Genomic DNA, 15414 nt, shown 5'->3' with positions numbered 1-15414 from the left:
GGTTAGCAATGACATTTTGGTTCTAACAAGATAACTATCCAAAGCATACATCAGAGTTTGTTAGGCTTTGGATTCTATATACCACTCCAAAGCAGCTTAAAACACCACCCCAATCACCAGATCTTAACCCCATTGAGCAGCTTTGGAATCTATTGGAGAAAAAAATTCGTCAGCACATTATAACCAGCAGGGAGATGTTACGAAGTGTCATGCAGGCAGAATGGGCGAAAATAACTTCTGAGGATACAGAGAAGTTGGTAAACTCCATGCCAAATAGCCTAAGTGCAGTCTTAAAACAACGTGGCTATCCTACCAAATATTAGGAATGAGTTAATATGTTTTTATTTTGTGTTTAAATAACTCTTCTGTTTATTTTTAATTACTGAACGCAGACTTTGTGGTGCTTATATTTAATTGTTATCATATTTAAATCGCTCTAGAGTGAAAGTGCATAACAAAACTTAAAATTTGGTTTTTATTTTTTAATGTTAGGAATATGAAGAAAAAATATATGTAAAAGAGTTGATTTGATTTATAATTTAATTTTGTGTTCTTTAACCAATCATAAAAGTTTGTCAGGTGAACGCAGACTTTATGGGCTATGTTCTAACAACTTTCTGGAATAACCTCACATTTTAAGTTGTGTACAATAGACACTTTAATTGCTCCGAGGGACAATATTTGAGAGGTGCTTCTTAAAGAACAAACAACTTAATTTAAAATAAAAACTAAGAAATATTAAATACATGTTTTATTTGTTTCAAGAATCTGTGGTATTTAAATTTTTTTTATGTATATAATAATTATATATTTTTAAGCCACCGTAGCGCAGAGGCGTGACCATCAGAAAAAGTTTTCAGCGGTCGTTTTCCCCCCCTAATGCTGGCAACATTTGTGAGGTACTATGCCATGTAAAACTTCTTTCCAAAGAGATGTCGTAGTGCGGCACGCCGTTCGGACTCGGCTAAAAAAAGTAGGGCCCCTTATCATTGAGCTTAAACTTAAACCGGACTGCACTCATTGGTAGATGAGGAGTTTGCCCCTGTTCCTTAGTGAAATGTTCATGGGCAAAATTTGTATTGTATTTGTATATTTTTAAACTACTCAGTAAATGAGATACGCTGAAAATATGTGAATAAGTTATTTATGGGAGCGGATGAGTATATTCAAAATAAAACGGCTGGGTAAATTGTTTAACAGTTATCATATATATTATATTCTTTCCTAATGATATCAGACGGTGTTAACAAAGGTTTATAATTGGCTCCTTTCGGTCGTTCCAGGGAATTTCGGGCCAAGGCTACAAAGATAATAGCGATAAGGCATACAATACAGCAAAACACGAATACAAGCTTTAGGAAAAGCGAGTACAGACTTTCACATTGGTCTCCAAATAAAAATGCAAAATAATTTGAATGGCCTTCATTGCAAACACACGCACCATTCGATAGACAATGCCCATTGGTACAGGGCTGATTAGAAGAACAGTAATTCATTTTACAGATGGAACAGTTTTTAATGAAATTCCATTCTAAGGAATAGCCTTTGTTACATTTGCAATTATTCGGTGCAATACATTCACCATTTTCACAAGCCTTAACACACAAAGGTTCACAGGTACGAGTGATGGCATTGTAGTTATAACCATTATTGCATTCACATTTGTTCGATTTAAGGCAACTGCTATGATCCGGGCATTTCATCATTTGGCAAAGGGGTTGGCAAGTTTTAGTTGTAAAATTCATTGCGTATCCAGGATTGCAGGAGCAATCTCCAGGCGCAGAACAAAATCCATTTGCACAATTCGACTCGCATATAGGTTGACATTCCTGCAAGGTAACATTAAATTCATAACCTTCATTGCATGCACACAAATTTGGCTTTATGCAGTGACCCTGTGGACAATTGCCTCGGCATATGGGCTTACACGTTTGAGCAGAGCTATCCAATTTGTAGCCCAGATTGCAAATGCATTTTCCCGTCTTTTGGCAAGTTCCAACTAGACAGCCATTTTCACAGTATCTTTGATACGATTCACCATTAAAATAGTATTTTGCACAGCAAAAACGTTTCGAAACACTACCATTCTACGAGATAAAGAAATCTCAATAAATTAGCTGTATATCGTACTAAACGAAACAATCTGTTTACCTGATATTCAACAGTTATCATTTCTTCATTGGATTGCTTAAAATCCAAACGAGGGTGACGTACTGCTTCTCGAGTTAACTCTACATGGCCCGATACATTTTGAATTATTAATAGCAGCCCAGCAATAGCCATAAAAACAATCGGGAATTTCTGAATATCCATGAAGATAATTGCAATGATAAGCTATACGTTTCAATTAGAACTGTTAAAATAATTCTCATGCAGGGGGGTTACATTTATCACAAATCAAGCACTTCAGCAATAAAAAAAAAAACGCAAAACAACAAAACCAACCGCCATTATATTGCCATTTGATTGAAAGACAAAGGGTTTATACATAGGCGTGCGGAGTGATCGTCTGTTTCGATCAGAATGAGCAAATATACAGTCATAGCTTGAAATCCAACAAACAAAACAAAGTGTGTTTGAAAATAAATCATAAGAGTACACAACACACATGTATGCATGTGTTTTTTTTTTATAGCTTTTCTACTCTTGTGAGTGTGATTGATAATTAATTGCTCTTAAGTACTCTTGCAATGAAGTAAGATTGTTTAATGTACTTGTTGACACATTTAAAAATTGTACTTCTTCGCAAGAGAGAAAAAAGGAGGCAAAAGTGGACATTCTTGGAATTTTGCATGGCATCCCCCTGGATTATAAAATCAATAAAAGCAAGGGTGAAGTTAATTTTATTATAACTAGAGAGCGAAAAACCGAAAGAAAGAAAAAGTTCAAATTACCGAATTTTGGCACCATATTATAAGAACCAGAATATATTTTTGCTTATATTTAACCAAAATTCGGTGAAAAATCCGCATGTAAAGTCTATGTATTGGGTTGTCGGTAATATAGTCGGCGTTGACAAATTTTTTCAACGGCTTGTGACTCTGTAATTGCATTCTTTCTTCTGTCAGTTATCAGCTGTTACTTTTAGCTTGCTATAGAAAAAAAGTGCGCGAAATTTTGTTTACATTTGTTAGTTTGGCGTCAATTTTAATATGGGTACCACATGTATTGAAAGAAATTCACTTAACAAACCGAATCAACGCTTGTGATATGCACCTTAAACGTTTTTAAAACGAATTATAACTGGAGTTGAAAAATGGATTGTTTACAACAACGTTAGTCGAAAACGATCATGGTCCAAGCATGGTGAACCAGCTCAAACCACTTCAAAGGCTGATATCTGTTTGGTGGGATTGGAAGGATGTGGTATATTTTGAGCTGCTTCTAAGGAGCCAAACGATTAATTCGGATGTTTACTGTCAACAATTGGACAAATTGAATACAGCCATCAAGGAGAAGCGACCAGAATTGGTCAATCGTAAAGGTGTCATATTCCACCAGGACAACGCTAGACCGCACACATCTTTGGTCACTCGCCAAAAACTGAGTTAGCTTGGCTGGAAACTTTTGATGCATTCACCATATAGCCCTGACCTTGCACCATCAGACTACCATTTATTTCGATCTTTGCAGAACTCCTTAAATGGTAAAACTTTCGGCAATGATGAGGCTATAAAATCGCACTTGGTTCAGTTTTTTGCAGATAAAGGCCAGAAGTTCTATGAGCGTGGAATACTAAATTTGCCAGGAAGATGGCAAAAGGTTATCGAACAAAATGGCAATTATATATTTGATTAAAGTTCATTCTAAGTTTTATTAAAAATGCATTTACTTTCTTTTAAAAAATCCGCAATTACTTTTTAGGTAACCCAATAGGTCCGAAATATGTTAGGTTAGGTTGAAAAGATGGTGCCGATATTAATCCATCCCACGATACTACGGACATACAACTAAGGCAGTAATAGGGTAATTTCTATTATAAATTGATGTTCTAGAATGAGTTTGATACACATTCTACGACGGGCTTCGTCTCATGGAAGAGAATGTTCTCTTCCATGAGGCTTCAAAAGTAAATAATGATAAAACAAGTAAAAAGGCGTTAAGTTCGGCCGGGCCGAACTTTGGATACCCACCACCTCGGGTATATATCTAAACCACCTTTCATCAAAATTCTGTGAAAATTTCATACCTTATGTCCCATAGCAGTTATATCAAAATATCTTACGATTTGGACCAAATACTAATAAGTATAGTGGCTATATGTAAAAAAAACCGATCTAAACCATATACGACACGGATGTCGAAAACCCTAACATGAGTCATTGTGACAAATTTCAGTGAAATCGGATTATAAACACGCCTTATGGGGCCAAGACTTTGAAGCGAGATATCGGTCTACATGGCAGCTATATCCAAACCTGGAGCAATTTGAGCCAAGGTGCAGAAAAATGTCGAAGAGCTTAACACAAAGCATTTCCCAAATTCCGGCGAAATCGGACAATAAATGCTCCTTTTAGTGCCCCAAAACCTTAAATCGAGAGATCGGTCTATATGGCAGCTATATTCAAATCTAGGCCAATCTGGGCCATATTGAAGAAGGACGTCAAAGAGCCTAACTAAACTCACTGTCTCAAATTTCGGCGACATCGGACAATAAATGCGTCTTTTTTGGCCCCAAAACCTAAAACCGAGATATCGGTCTATATGGCAGCTATATCCAAATCTGGACCGATCTGTGCGATATTGCAGAAGTATGTCAAGGGGCTTAACTTAACTCACTGTCTCAAATGTCGGCGACATCGGACAATAAATGCGCATTTTATGGGCCCAAAACATTAAATCGAGAGATCGGTCTATATGGCAGCTATATCCAAATCTGAACCGATCTGGGCCAAAATGAAGAAGGATGTCGAAGGGCCTAAGACAACTCACTTTCCCAAACTTCAGCAAAATCGGATAATAAATGTGGCTTTTATGGGTCTAAGACCCTAATCGAAGGATCGGTCAATATGGCAGCTATATCCAAATCCGCACCGATCTGAGCCAAATTGACGAAGGATGTCGAAGGGCCTAAGACAACTCACTGTCCCAAACTTCAGCAAAATCGAATAATAAATGTGGCTTTTGTGGGCCTAAGACCCTAAATCGGCGGATCGGTCTATATGACAGCTATACCCAAATCTGCACCGATCTAGGCCAAATTGACGAAGGATGTCGAAGGGCCTAATACAACTCACTGTCCCAAATTTCATCAAAATCGGATAAAAATTGTGGCTTTTGTGGGCCTAAGACCCTAAATCGGAGGATCGGTCTATATGGGGGCTATATCAAGATATAGTCCGATATAGCCCATCTTCGAACTAAACCTGCTTATGGGCCAAAAAAGAATCCGTGCAAAGTTTCATCTCAATATCTCTATTTTTTAAGACACACTGATCAAGAATATATACACTTTATAGGGTCGGAAATGGATATTTCGATGTGTTGCAAACGGAATGACAAAATGAATATACCCCCATCCTTCGGTGGTGGATATAAAAAAAAATAAATCAGAATTAATAACAATAAGTAAGAGCGTGCTAAGTTCGGCCGGGCCGAAACTTATATACCCTCCACCATGGATCGCATTTGTCGAGTTCTATGCGCGGTATCCCTATTTAGGGATACAATCTAGGACAATCCCTAACTGTAGAAATCAGGACCATAGCGCTTCTGTATTTTTGTTGAATTTCTCTTTTTTGCGAAAGCTGTTAGACACTTTATTCTCATATAAGAAATCTGAGTTTACGAGCCGAGAAGAGAACAATACTTTTTTATCGGTTGGAAATTTTCAGCGGATATTTTTGCCATTTGTAGTGCAAATGCAAAATTTGCCCACGAACATTTCATTAAGTAACAGAGGCAAACTTCTCACATATCAATGAGTGCTGTCCGAATCAAGTTTTTAGCTCAATGGTGAGTAGCCTCCTTTTTATAGGCGAATCCGAACGGCGTGCTTCAGTGCCACACCTCTTTGGGGAGCAGTTTTTACATGGCACAGTACCTCATAAAATATTGCCAACATTAGGAGGAGCAAATCGCTGACATTTTTTTCAGAAGTTCTCTCCAGGATTCGAACCCAGGCGTTCAACGTCATAGGCGGACATGCTAACCCCTGCGATACGGTGGCCTCCGCCATTTGTAGTACATTCAGTTCTAAAGAGCTGAATGGTTCGGTTAAACCACTCAATTGACAACAGTAAACTCTTAATTTGCCCATCAGAATTATGAATTCTTTCTATAATTATAAGTTGTGATAAATAAGACAGATATGCAATTCTGTTTTTTTTTTAATTCAGTAATAATTATAAAAAAATAATACATATGACACATTTCTATATTCGACATAAAACACCACAAATGCAAAGCCATTTATAAAAAGACGAATTCGTCATGAAGCCTATTGAATACGTTTGGATTGCTTTAGCTTGGCATTGATTTGGAGATGTCCGCTCGACATAGGCAAGACACATCCAAAATGAAAAATTCTATATTGCATTGTTTTGAGCTTTAAATTTCTCTTCAGTCCTTTGAGGTTCATAGCTCACTTTTTTGGACATACACTTTACAATGATAACTATAATAATGGCAAATATGGCAACACTTGCTAAGAAAATAGCCAATAACTTAAGGGTGTGCAGTAGACGCTCCTCACAGTGAAGGGGATGCAATAAAAACATTGACTTTATATAGCCCTCATCGCAAACACAGGTTCCACCATTTTCTGAGCAATAAGCATGCAATGGACATGGAGCATCACAAATATTCTCGTGGCATGCATGGGAGGTGGTGTTCATGGAAAACCCTTTAAAACACTGACAAACATCGGGGGCAATGCAGGTGCCATTTGAACAACCATGTTGACAAATTGGTTCACACTTTAGTTGCGCGCCTATGACATTGAAATTTGGCTTGAAACCTGTGTTGCAGACACACACATCTGGCTCCATACAAGTGCTGTCCGCCGGGCATGGTTCTGTACATACAGGTTCGCAGGTTTTTCTATCTTGGTTGTACTTATATCCTTCATTGCATTCACAAGTTTCAGGCTTTATGCACTTGCCGAAACCGCAATCCACAGTACACACGGGTTCACATATCTTCGTAGGTTGCAAGGCATATCCCGGATTGCAAATACATTTGTGTGGTTCCTGACACACACCATTGGGACAACCATGTTCACAAAACGGACTACAATTGGTGCCATTCAAGAAGTAGTCATCGCAGCAGAATTTTTCCATTCTTGTAATGGTCGTGTCCTGCAACAAAATGGATCACAACATTAGCTTTTAGTAGCTAACTATGTGAGGGGTCATTGCTTACCTTTGATCCGACTTGGTAGGTACGTACTCCCAATCGAGTACACCATTGCGACAAAGATATGTTGGGTAGGACGACGAGTAGTGTCACAAGGAAAATAGTATCTATAAATACTTTCATTTTGATTATTATTTTTTTAACCTTTCTCCCTGTCCGACAAAGATTTAAACCAAACCTATTTCACACTGAGCAGGGAAGCATTAGATCATTTAAATTTATATATTTCAAATTGATAAAGTGGTTTATATACCAACCACAAAACTTTTGTGGGAATTGTTGACGAAATCACAGTAAAAAGTGACTTCTAAAAAGGGATTGCAATTCTCTGGGATTGGGATATACTTGACAAATGGTTTTAATGGCAAATGGTTTAAATTTTCAAAACTCAAGGATTTCAACAAAAAACGTACTTATACTCTGATGGTTCCACACAAGGTAACCATGCGGTATTTTAGCTATTCTCTAAAGTACTAGGACTGGGCGTATCTAAATTCAAAAATCGCCCTCGACGGTTTATTTGTTCTGGAGACTGGAACCCCTAGCGACCTGTAAGCAAAGGCAATGGATGACAGCGGGTCACATATTGGGGACCCTGAATGCTCCAAGGTTATTTGGCACAATCTTAACTTGAATTTATGACAGGTCACTGTCTGATTGGAAAACATGATAGTAGACACTAAAAATTGCGTGTAACAATTTTTTCAGAAACTACGAGGACCGCCAAAAATGTATGTTGCGGTATGATGTCAATGGAAGAAATATTCTACATCGAATTTTATGCTGGTACAATAATTAATCCCATGGCAGACGGTTGTAAGAACTAAAGGCCTGCAAATGTCACATTTTTCTCTATTAATGCCAATGCCTAAGATATGCGATCATCATGCCATGAGGACTGCGCGACAACTATGCTGCAATGCCGAAACAACCACAATATCTGCAATGCATCAGACAACACAACAGTGTCAATTTTGAAAATATATGAGAAAATTACTATTGACATTCCATTTCAGGGTATTGTCCGGCTTAAGACCATTGTTTAATGCTTTCTATTCAAAGAATAGTATAGCAAAAAACATTTAAAAGTCAGCAAAGAGTGTGCTGTTGCTAGAAGATGAGGACTAGAAGGACTGGTTTCCTGTATCGCGATTTCATTTTCGACCAAGAAAAATCATCAGCAGGGGATGTCAAATTGATCATGGTGCTTTACAACCATTCCAACTAGAGAAAGTTGTAAAAATTACCTATTATATGTTGGCGTCAAACGAACATTTGACAAAATGGGTTAAGGCATCCCTATTTCGTATGGTTTTATTGCAGTACCATAGCAAATAGCTGTTAAAAAACAATTTAAGATTTTTGCGGCATTTATGGTACTATGTTATGGTCCATATTGATGTAGAATGTGCGCGAGTTCTTCATCTATTGTATTTAAAAATGGTAGTTGTTTTTTAAGCTTGTGATTGTATTCTTAAACATGTTCCAAGTTTGTCTCTGTTCAATCGATTTCATTGTCCAATTTTGTTGAAATTTCATATATTTGCCATTTACAGAATTTTTTAATTTCCAATTTCATTTGCCCGTTAGGGCGAAAATAATTTTTCTGACGATAAGCTTGAAAAATTCGGCTGAGCCAGCCCGTGGTTTGAACCCACTACGTCCGGCAACAAGGAACAGTTGCCATCACCAGGAAATGCTACTGGATAATCACAGGGTTTACGAGTGCAGAAGTTTCACTTTAGAACATTTTCAAAGCCATTTTATTTTAATTATGGAAAATTAGTGATTTGATATGGTAACAAAAAATTTTTTTAGTTGTCTTTATTGAATGAGTATAAAAACAATTTATTTCTCACTTAGAAATTATCTTAAATGTATAAAATGTACTTTCTCCACCATTGTTTGAATTATGTAATCCATAATTCTCACTTCCATGCGACCGTTGCTTTAGAGAGCTCATTCGAGTATGAAATAGCCCATGCCAAGAAATCACGCTTTACAGCATTCTATCCACCTGAGATGATCGTCACATACATGTCGCTGCTATAGCACGCCGCTTTTGGGCATGGCTGCATGCATTTGTGAGTGTAGATGTTGGCCTGTAGTCTTCCAGCAAACCAAATGTCTGATTTCGGACAAATCTGAACAAATTCTAAAGTCTTCTGACAAGATCTTTCCAAATTCGTTCCGAATTCTCTTCGACATTCTGAGAGAATTTTTGTTTCGACAGTTTCGAAAGAATTCTGAACGAAGTCTGACCATCTTTTCTTATGTTTTTTTTTGTTTTAATCTTTCTTGTGACATTTTGAAAGGAATTCTGAACTATTTCTAAATGATTGTTTCGATAGTTGTGAAAGAATTCTAAAGGATGTCTGAACATCCTATCGTATGGGTTTTTTTTAATTTGTCTTCCGATAGTACGGAAGAAATTCTGAATGATGTCTGAATTTCGTGTCGAATGTTTTCGTTATTTTTGTGCTTGCTTTTCACTTATTTATTTTTTTGAAACGTTAGGAATTTTTTTCCAAAAGTTCTGATGGAATTCGGGACCCTGTCGGATTTCTCTTTTTTCTATTTTGTGCCACTTTTTTTGTCGCTAGAAATTTTTTCCCGACAGTTCGGTGGGAACTCTGAACGATATTGGATTTACTTAGTATTGCATTTTTCTGGAGAAATATACAAGATTTATATTCATACGTATAAGTTGTATGTATGTATAGTATAGTATCCATGTATGATAACTTAAGGTGATAGTAGACGATATGTATTCTCATATGTTTCTTCAAATGTGGCGACTCTGACAGTTGTAGACATCGATACCAAAGGCCTGCACAAGAACATTCATTTCTGCTTTCAAGAAACACTAACAACTATAGATTATTTCAAGAACTGAACTCTTCGTTTAAAAAAAACAACATTGTATGAGACAATTGAGAAATGAGTTAAACAGATAACAAGACAAGAATTCAGATTTCAGTGAGTGCATGTTGTACAATGCATATATTCGGGTACATTTTGCTTCAGACAAAGAAGTTTTCTTGTCGTCTGCTTTCGTAGTACTAAATTCATACGAAGAAAACGGTGGCCGATTTGACAAAAGCATGGGTAAACTTACCAACACAAATAGTTTTTTTATATGAGACAGACACAACAAAGATTTGTGTGATCAGTTCGTCTTTTGAAATTGACAACGAGACTCTATCACATGACCCAGTGTGCAGCGAGTTATTTCTCCTATCTTACTGTAGCGGGAAATAATTCGAAATAATAATACTACCAAGCACTGAAAACATTCACCAATGAACTTGTACAGGTCTTCGATTGATACGTACTAAACATTTAATACGAAAAATGGATTTTGGAATAAATATGCAATTATTTCGATTAAAGCGAGCACTTATGTCATCGAACACACATGTAGACACATGTCTATAAAGAAAGTACAATATATATAAAAATACATACTGATTAGAGCGCGCTCTAATTGTCTAAATATTGTTGTTTGGTGTAACAGTCTGTTGTGTTCTATCTTTCGAGATAGGAACTCTGCGTCTAAGGTAGGCTGCGTCCAGAGGGATCTGGGTCTGAGTCGAGTGGATCTGGCTGGGGAGTTAGACAGGTGTTGTGTGTCGTGTCATCCCAGGTCTGATCGGGACACGCATCCTGCACGTTGGTATCAATCCTTGTTCTTGTTGTAGCTATATAATATCATGTGGAGGTAGCCCCTATTGATTCGCCATTGATTATTTAAAGGCGCCACTAACTCTGCTTGTCATATTGAGCAATATAGGCACTCTGTATTTTGCAAAAGCCTGTTCCGCCCGGCTTTTCACTGAGACTCGATATAGCTGATTATTCGCGAATGCATTTGCAACCACTCCGAAAACCCGGCACGGGATATCTGTGAAAACCACACAGGCTGAAACGTTGAAATACGATCTGTGTTGTGTTAATCGTTACCACTGGAAGCTTAGCTGGCAGCCGGGCACGTCCACAGGTTGCGGATAGTGGAATGCTCCATACGGAGTAGCTACAACGGCAGTCGCGGACAATCAGCCATATCTCAGTGAGAGGCAGGGGGTCTTCAGCTCTTGCATAGATATTGAGTGCCTATGATCGTCGATATGACAAGGCGAACGAGCTTGGTTCACCTACAGGAACTTGATGACAATCGGCACCTCCACATGCAAATGTTGCTGCAAAAATACCATCCCCCGGGCAACGCAACTACAGTTGCGCGACAATCCATAACCGACCCCTAAAATTTTGGATCATTAAGCTCGAAAGAGAACCATACACATCGTAAAAAAAATATTCCCGTCTTAACAGTCAAACAAATTTGAAAAAAAGGAAAGCAGCTATGACGCAGGCCACCGTAGCGCAAAGGTAAGCATGTCCGCATATGATGCTAAACGCCTGCGGTTTTCAGCGGTGGTTATCCGCCCCTAATGCTCAAAATTCTCCTCAAAGAAGCGTTGCACTGCGGCACGCCGTTCGGACTCGCCTATAAAAAGGAGGGCCCCTTATCATTGAGTTTAAAACCTGAATCGGACAACACTCATTGATATGTGAGAAGTCTGCCCCTGTTCCTTAATGGAATATTTATGGCAAATTTGCAACTATATTAGATCTGTAGCAAACTCAACACGGACGTCAAGGAGTACAGCACAACTCATTATTCCAAATATAACGCAACTAATTTCGCCAAATAGGCGAAATAAGACCAAAAATCGGAAGATTGCTGAAATATATGGCAGCCATATCCAAATATGGTCCGATTTGTACCATATTCGGAAAGGATGTGTACGGGTGTAAAATCATTTAAAACATAGGTCATTTATGGGTGAACGACCATTCATTTACGAAATCTTCCAACATCGGGTCATATGCAAATTTAGTAGGTTCTAGGGCATAGTCGGCAATGAAATCGAGAGGCCTAACACAACTTACTGCGCTATCACTAGTTCGTAATGAATATGCCTTTTAGGGATTCAATACCTTAAATCGGGAGATTGATCTACATGACAGCTGCATTTATCCAAACGTAATACGATCTGTAAAATACTTAACAACATTACACAACTAACTGTGCCAAATTTCAGTGAAATTGCTTAATAAATGCGCCAACTGCGGGTCATTCTTATCCTAAAGACTGTAGAGTGATAATCACAAATACGCAAACGCACCGTCATCTTAGAATTCTACAACGAACAAGAATAATAGCCTGTTTGTTCATCTCGAAAGGAATTTTTCGCGTCACTCAAGAGTTTTTTTTTTTTAAATTGCAATTCAAACAAAAAGGGAGGAATTTTGATTTAATCAAAGTCAAAAGAGCTAAAATAAATACTAAAAACCGTCTATATAGGCGAATATAGATCGAAAAAAAAGCCCCGATGAATGAAAAGCAACCTTTCGACTTCGACAAACAGGCTATAAAGATTTATGGTATGTACAGGGTATATAAGCAAGGAAATGCATATTTCAATATGTTACAACAAAATGAATATACCCCGTCTTTTGGTAGTGGGTAAAAAAAAACCGCACAAGATCATGCGCATCAAATGATACGATTTATTTAATGTTCGACCCATGACCAATTAAATGGGCATTATCAAACCCCTGGATAATTAAAGCTCATTCATCAAGGTACTCATTACATAAAAAATTAATTTTCAAAATTTATTTTCCTAGTATTCACATAAATATAAAGTTTAGTTAGATTATATAAAAAATTAAAAATTCATCGAAAAAAAAATTAATCCAAAATCTTTTGTTCTTATTTCCTATTATTATGATACAAAACTATAAGTCTAAATAAATTACATTCTCATTCGTCGTCTTTCCGCCAATGTAATTAGATATATTATCACTAGCATAGAGGCCAAAATACACAAAAATATTCCTACAACTTTTATGGTGTAATCAAAGAAAGGCTCGCACCCCGAACCTTTGGTTAGAGATTGGGTCAATCCCTCGGGACAAAGGCATTCACCACTTGGTATACAATAGCCACGGGGACATGGCATTTTGCAGTGATTTGGTACACACGAATGGCTTGTCATATCCATAGAGTAACCGATACTACATATACAAACATCCGGTGAGGTACAGTTGCCATGAAGACAACCATTATGGCAGGAGGGCTGGCAGCGCAAGGTGGTAATATTGAATTCAAAACCATGTTGGCAACCATGCTTGGGTTGCATCAATTTTTGCAGTTTTCTATTGAAATCAAAGTGATTATCAGCATGTGCTGATATGGCACCTGCAAAGCTGTATTTCTTTTTATGAAGAGATTTACAGCGATTTTTGTTAAGAGTATCCCGAAAATATCCTCTATTACATTCACACACATTGGGCTGGACACAATGGCTATTTGTTGGACATTTTATGGCACAAAAGGGTTCGCACAAATTTGTGTTATTATTTAAAGTATATCCCTCATGGCATTGGCATAATGCGCCTGGCTGCAAACACTCTCCATAACCACAAATGGAGTTGCACGGCAAGATTGAGTTGGTGGATACATTCCTATGATCTCTGTGCTTGGCATGTTTGTGATATGGAGAAAAGCATTTGCCGCTTTTACATGTTGCTTTACAAAGACGTTTGCAATCTATATGAGTAAAGCATTTTGATCGACAAGCTGGTTTGCATTGTCCGGTCATGGAATCAACTGTGTACCCTTCCTGACAAGAGGAGATACACTCGCCATCGTTCAAAACATAGCCGGGGCAACAAACTTTGACACCTTGCTGGTGTATGTCAGCCTAAATAGAAGAACTTGTATAGCATTAAAAAAATCATCAGGGCAATGTTATTTAACATGTATGTACCTTAACATCTGTTTTGTGGCTGGATACATTTGTTTGATGAATATGTTCGCTACTTGGCGGCTGGAAACACCATTTGCTTTCAACACCTTGCGTAGATAAGATTAACAAAAACACCATCGACAGTATTTGTATAAATTGTTCAAGTGTCATTGTCTGCTTCTACTACCAACTGACATGTAAATATAAACTAAACATTTTGTACCATTTTCAATAGAATATTCTTGCGACCACAGACGATAATGGTTAAAAATTAGAATGTGTGTAACATACATATCTAGTATATGCGGTTGTTCTCTATACGATGACTCTAAGCAGCACTGTTATTTCCATTTCTTCTGAAAGTTGTGGTTTGTCAGTTCATAAACATTCACCGGAATGAGTGGACATTTGAAATACGTTTACGAATAATTGGCAATTAATCTATTGAAGAAATCATATTTTAACTTTCAATTTCTATAGTACTTTCAGATTAAAAACAAACTCCGGCCACAATGAAATTACCAACGCCTATATAAAGACGTAATTAGACAATAGAGCGGGTCGTTGCCATCAATCACACTCCCAACACAATTACGACAATTTATTTCCCTAATTATATGACCATTTTCCATACTGACAACATAATAACAAAGTTTCTCTTCATCGTGTTTAGTATGGTCATCGAGAATTATCTAAAAATTTTGCCCATATATTTCTCGCTTTTTCTTATTTACTTTCTCACACCTTTAGTAGAGAGCGCGAGAGAAAGAGTATACAAGTTGAGCTAAAACATATCAAATGAGATCACATGTTGTCCGAGACTACAACTGTTTGCGAGTAGAGGTGAAAAGTAACTGACACAAACAACAAAGGTAGTATAAGAACCCTACAACCGTTTTCTTCTGAGCAAAGCAATACGTATAAAACATATGTTGTTGTTGTTGTTGTTTATACAAACAGTTTATTAATTTTGAAAACAAAACACAAAACGTGTTTGGAACTTCATAATACTCTGCTGCTAGAGACTTTTTTCTTCACTTTAGAGCTAATATAGAAATTTGTAAAATTCTTTAACATAGAACGTAGATTTTTATACGAATAAGATATGTATATTCAATTAAACGTTGTTGCTAAAATATGCAAGAGACGACTTCCATATGGCTTTAAAGTTTTAAAATATGAAATGGCCGAGAAACAAATAAAAAAAACGGCAGAAGGAGCTTATCAAGCACATTCGGAA

General features: G+C 37.3%; 3 protein-coding genes across 12 annotated transcripts in view; all 3 read right to left on the bottom strand.

The window, feature by feature from the left end:
- LOC106084722 (cytokine-like nuclear factor N-PAC) overlaps positions 1–15414 on the bottom strand; it is a 62793-nt gene that overhangs the window by 20370 nt on the left and 27009 nt on the right. The gene's annotated exons all lie outside the window — the stretch shown is intronic.
- Positions 1186–2519, bottom strand: LOC106084725 (epidermal growth factor-like protein). Its single transcript, XM_013248626.2, has 2 exons — positions 2152–2519; positions 1186–2087 (listed from the first exon to the last, which is right to left on the bottom strand). Exons 1-2 carry the CDS (start codon positions 2311–2313, stop codon positions 1194–1196), a joined length of 1056 nt encoding a protein of 351 aa, XP_013104080.2. The 5' UTR covers positions 2314–2519; the 3' UTR covers positions 1186–1193.
- On the bottom strand, positions 13025–15047 carry LOC106084723 (protein draper-like). 7 transcript variants are annotated; one of them, XM_013248619.2, is made up of 3 exons: positions 14466–15047; positions 14196–14382; positions 13025–14129 (listed from the first exon to the last, which is right to left on the bottom strand). In XM_013248619.2, the coding sequence occupies exons 2-3, from the start codon at positions 14343–14345 to the stop codon at positions 13179–13181; spliced, it is 1101 nt and encodes a 366-aa protein (XP_013104073.2). In that variant the 5' UTR covers positions 14346–14382; positions 14466–15047; the 3' UTR covers positions 13025–13178. The 7 variants fall into 7 exon arrangements, with proteins under 7 accessions (XP_013104073.2, XP_013104075.2, XP_013104072.2 ...); XM_013248621.2 differs by having other exon boundaries at positions 14196–14364; XM_013248618.2 differs by having other exon boundaries at positions 14196–14615; positions 14697–15047.

Source organism: Stomoxys calcitrans, chromosome 3 (genome assembly GCF_963082655.1).
Source record: "Stomoxys calcitrans chromosome 3, idStoCalc2.1, whole genome shotgun sequence".
NCBI classification, from domain to species: Eukaryota; Metazoa; Arthropoda; class Insecta; order Diptera; family Muscidae; genus Stomoxys; species Stomoxys calcitrans.
This window is presented reverse-complemented; position numbering and strand designations above follow the sequence as displayed.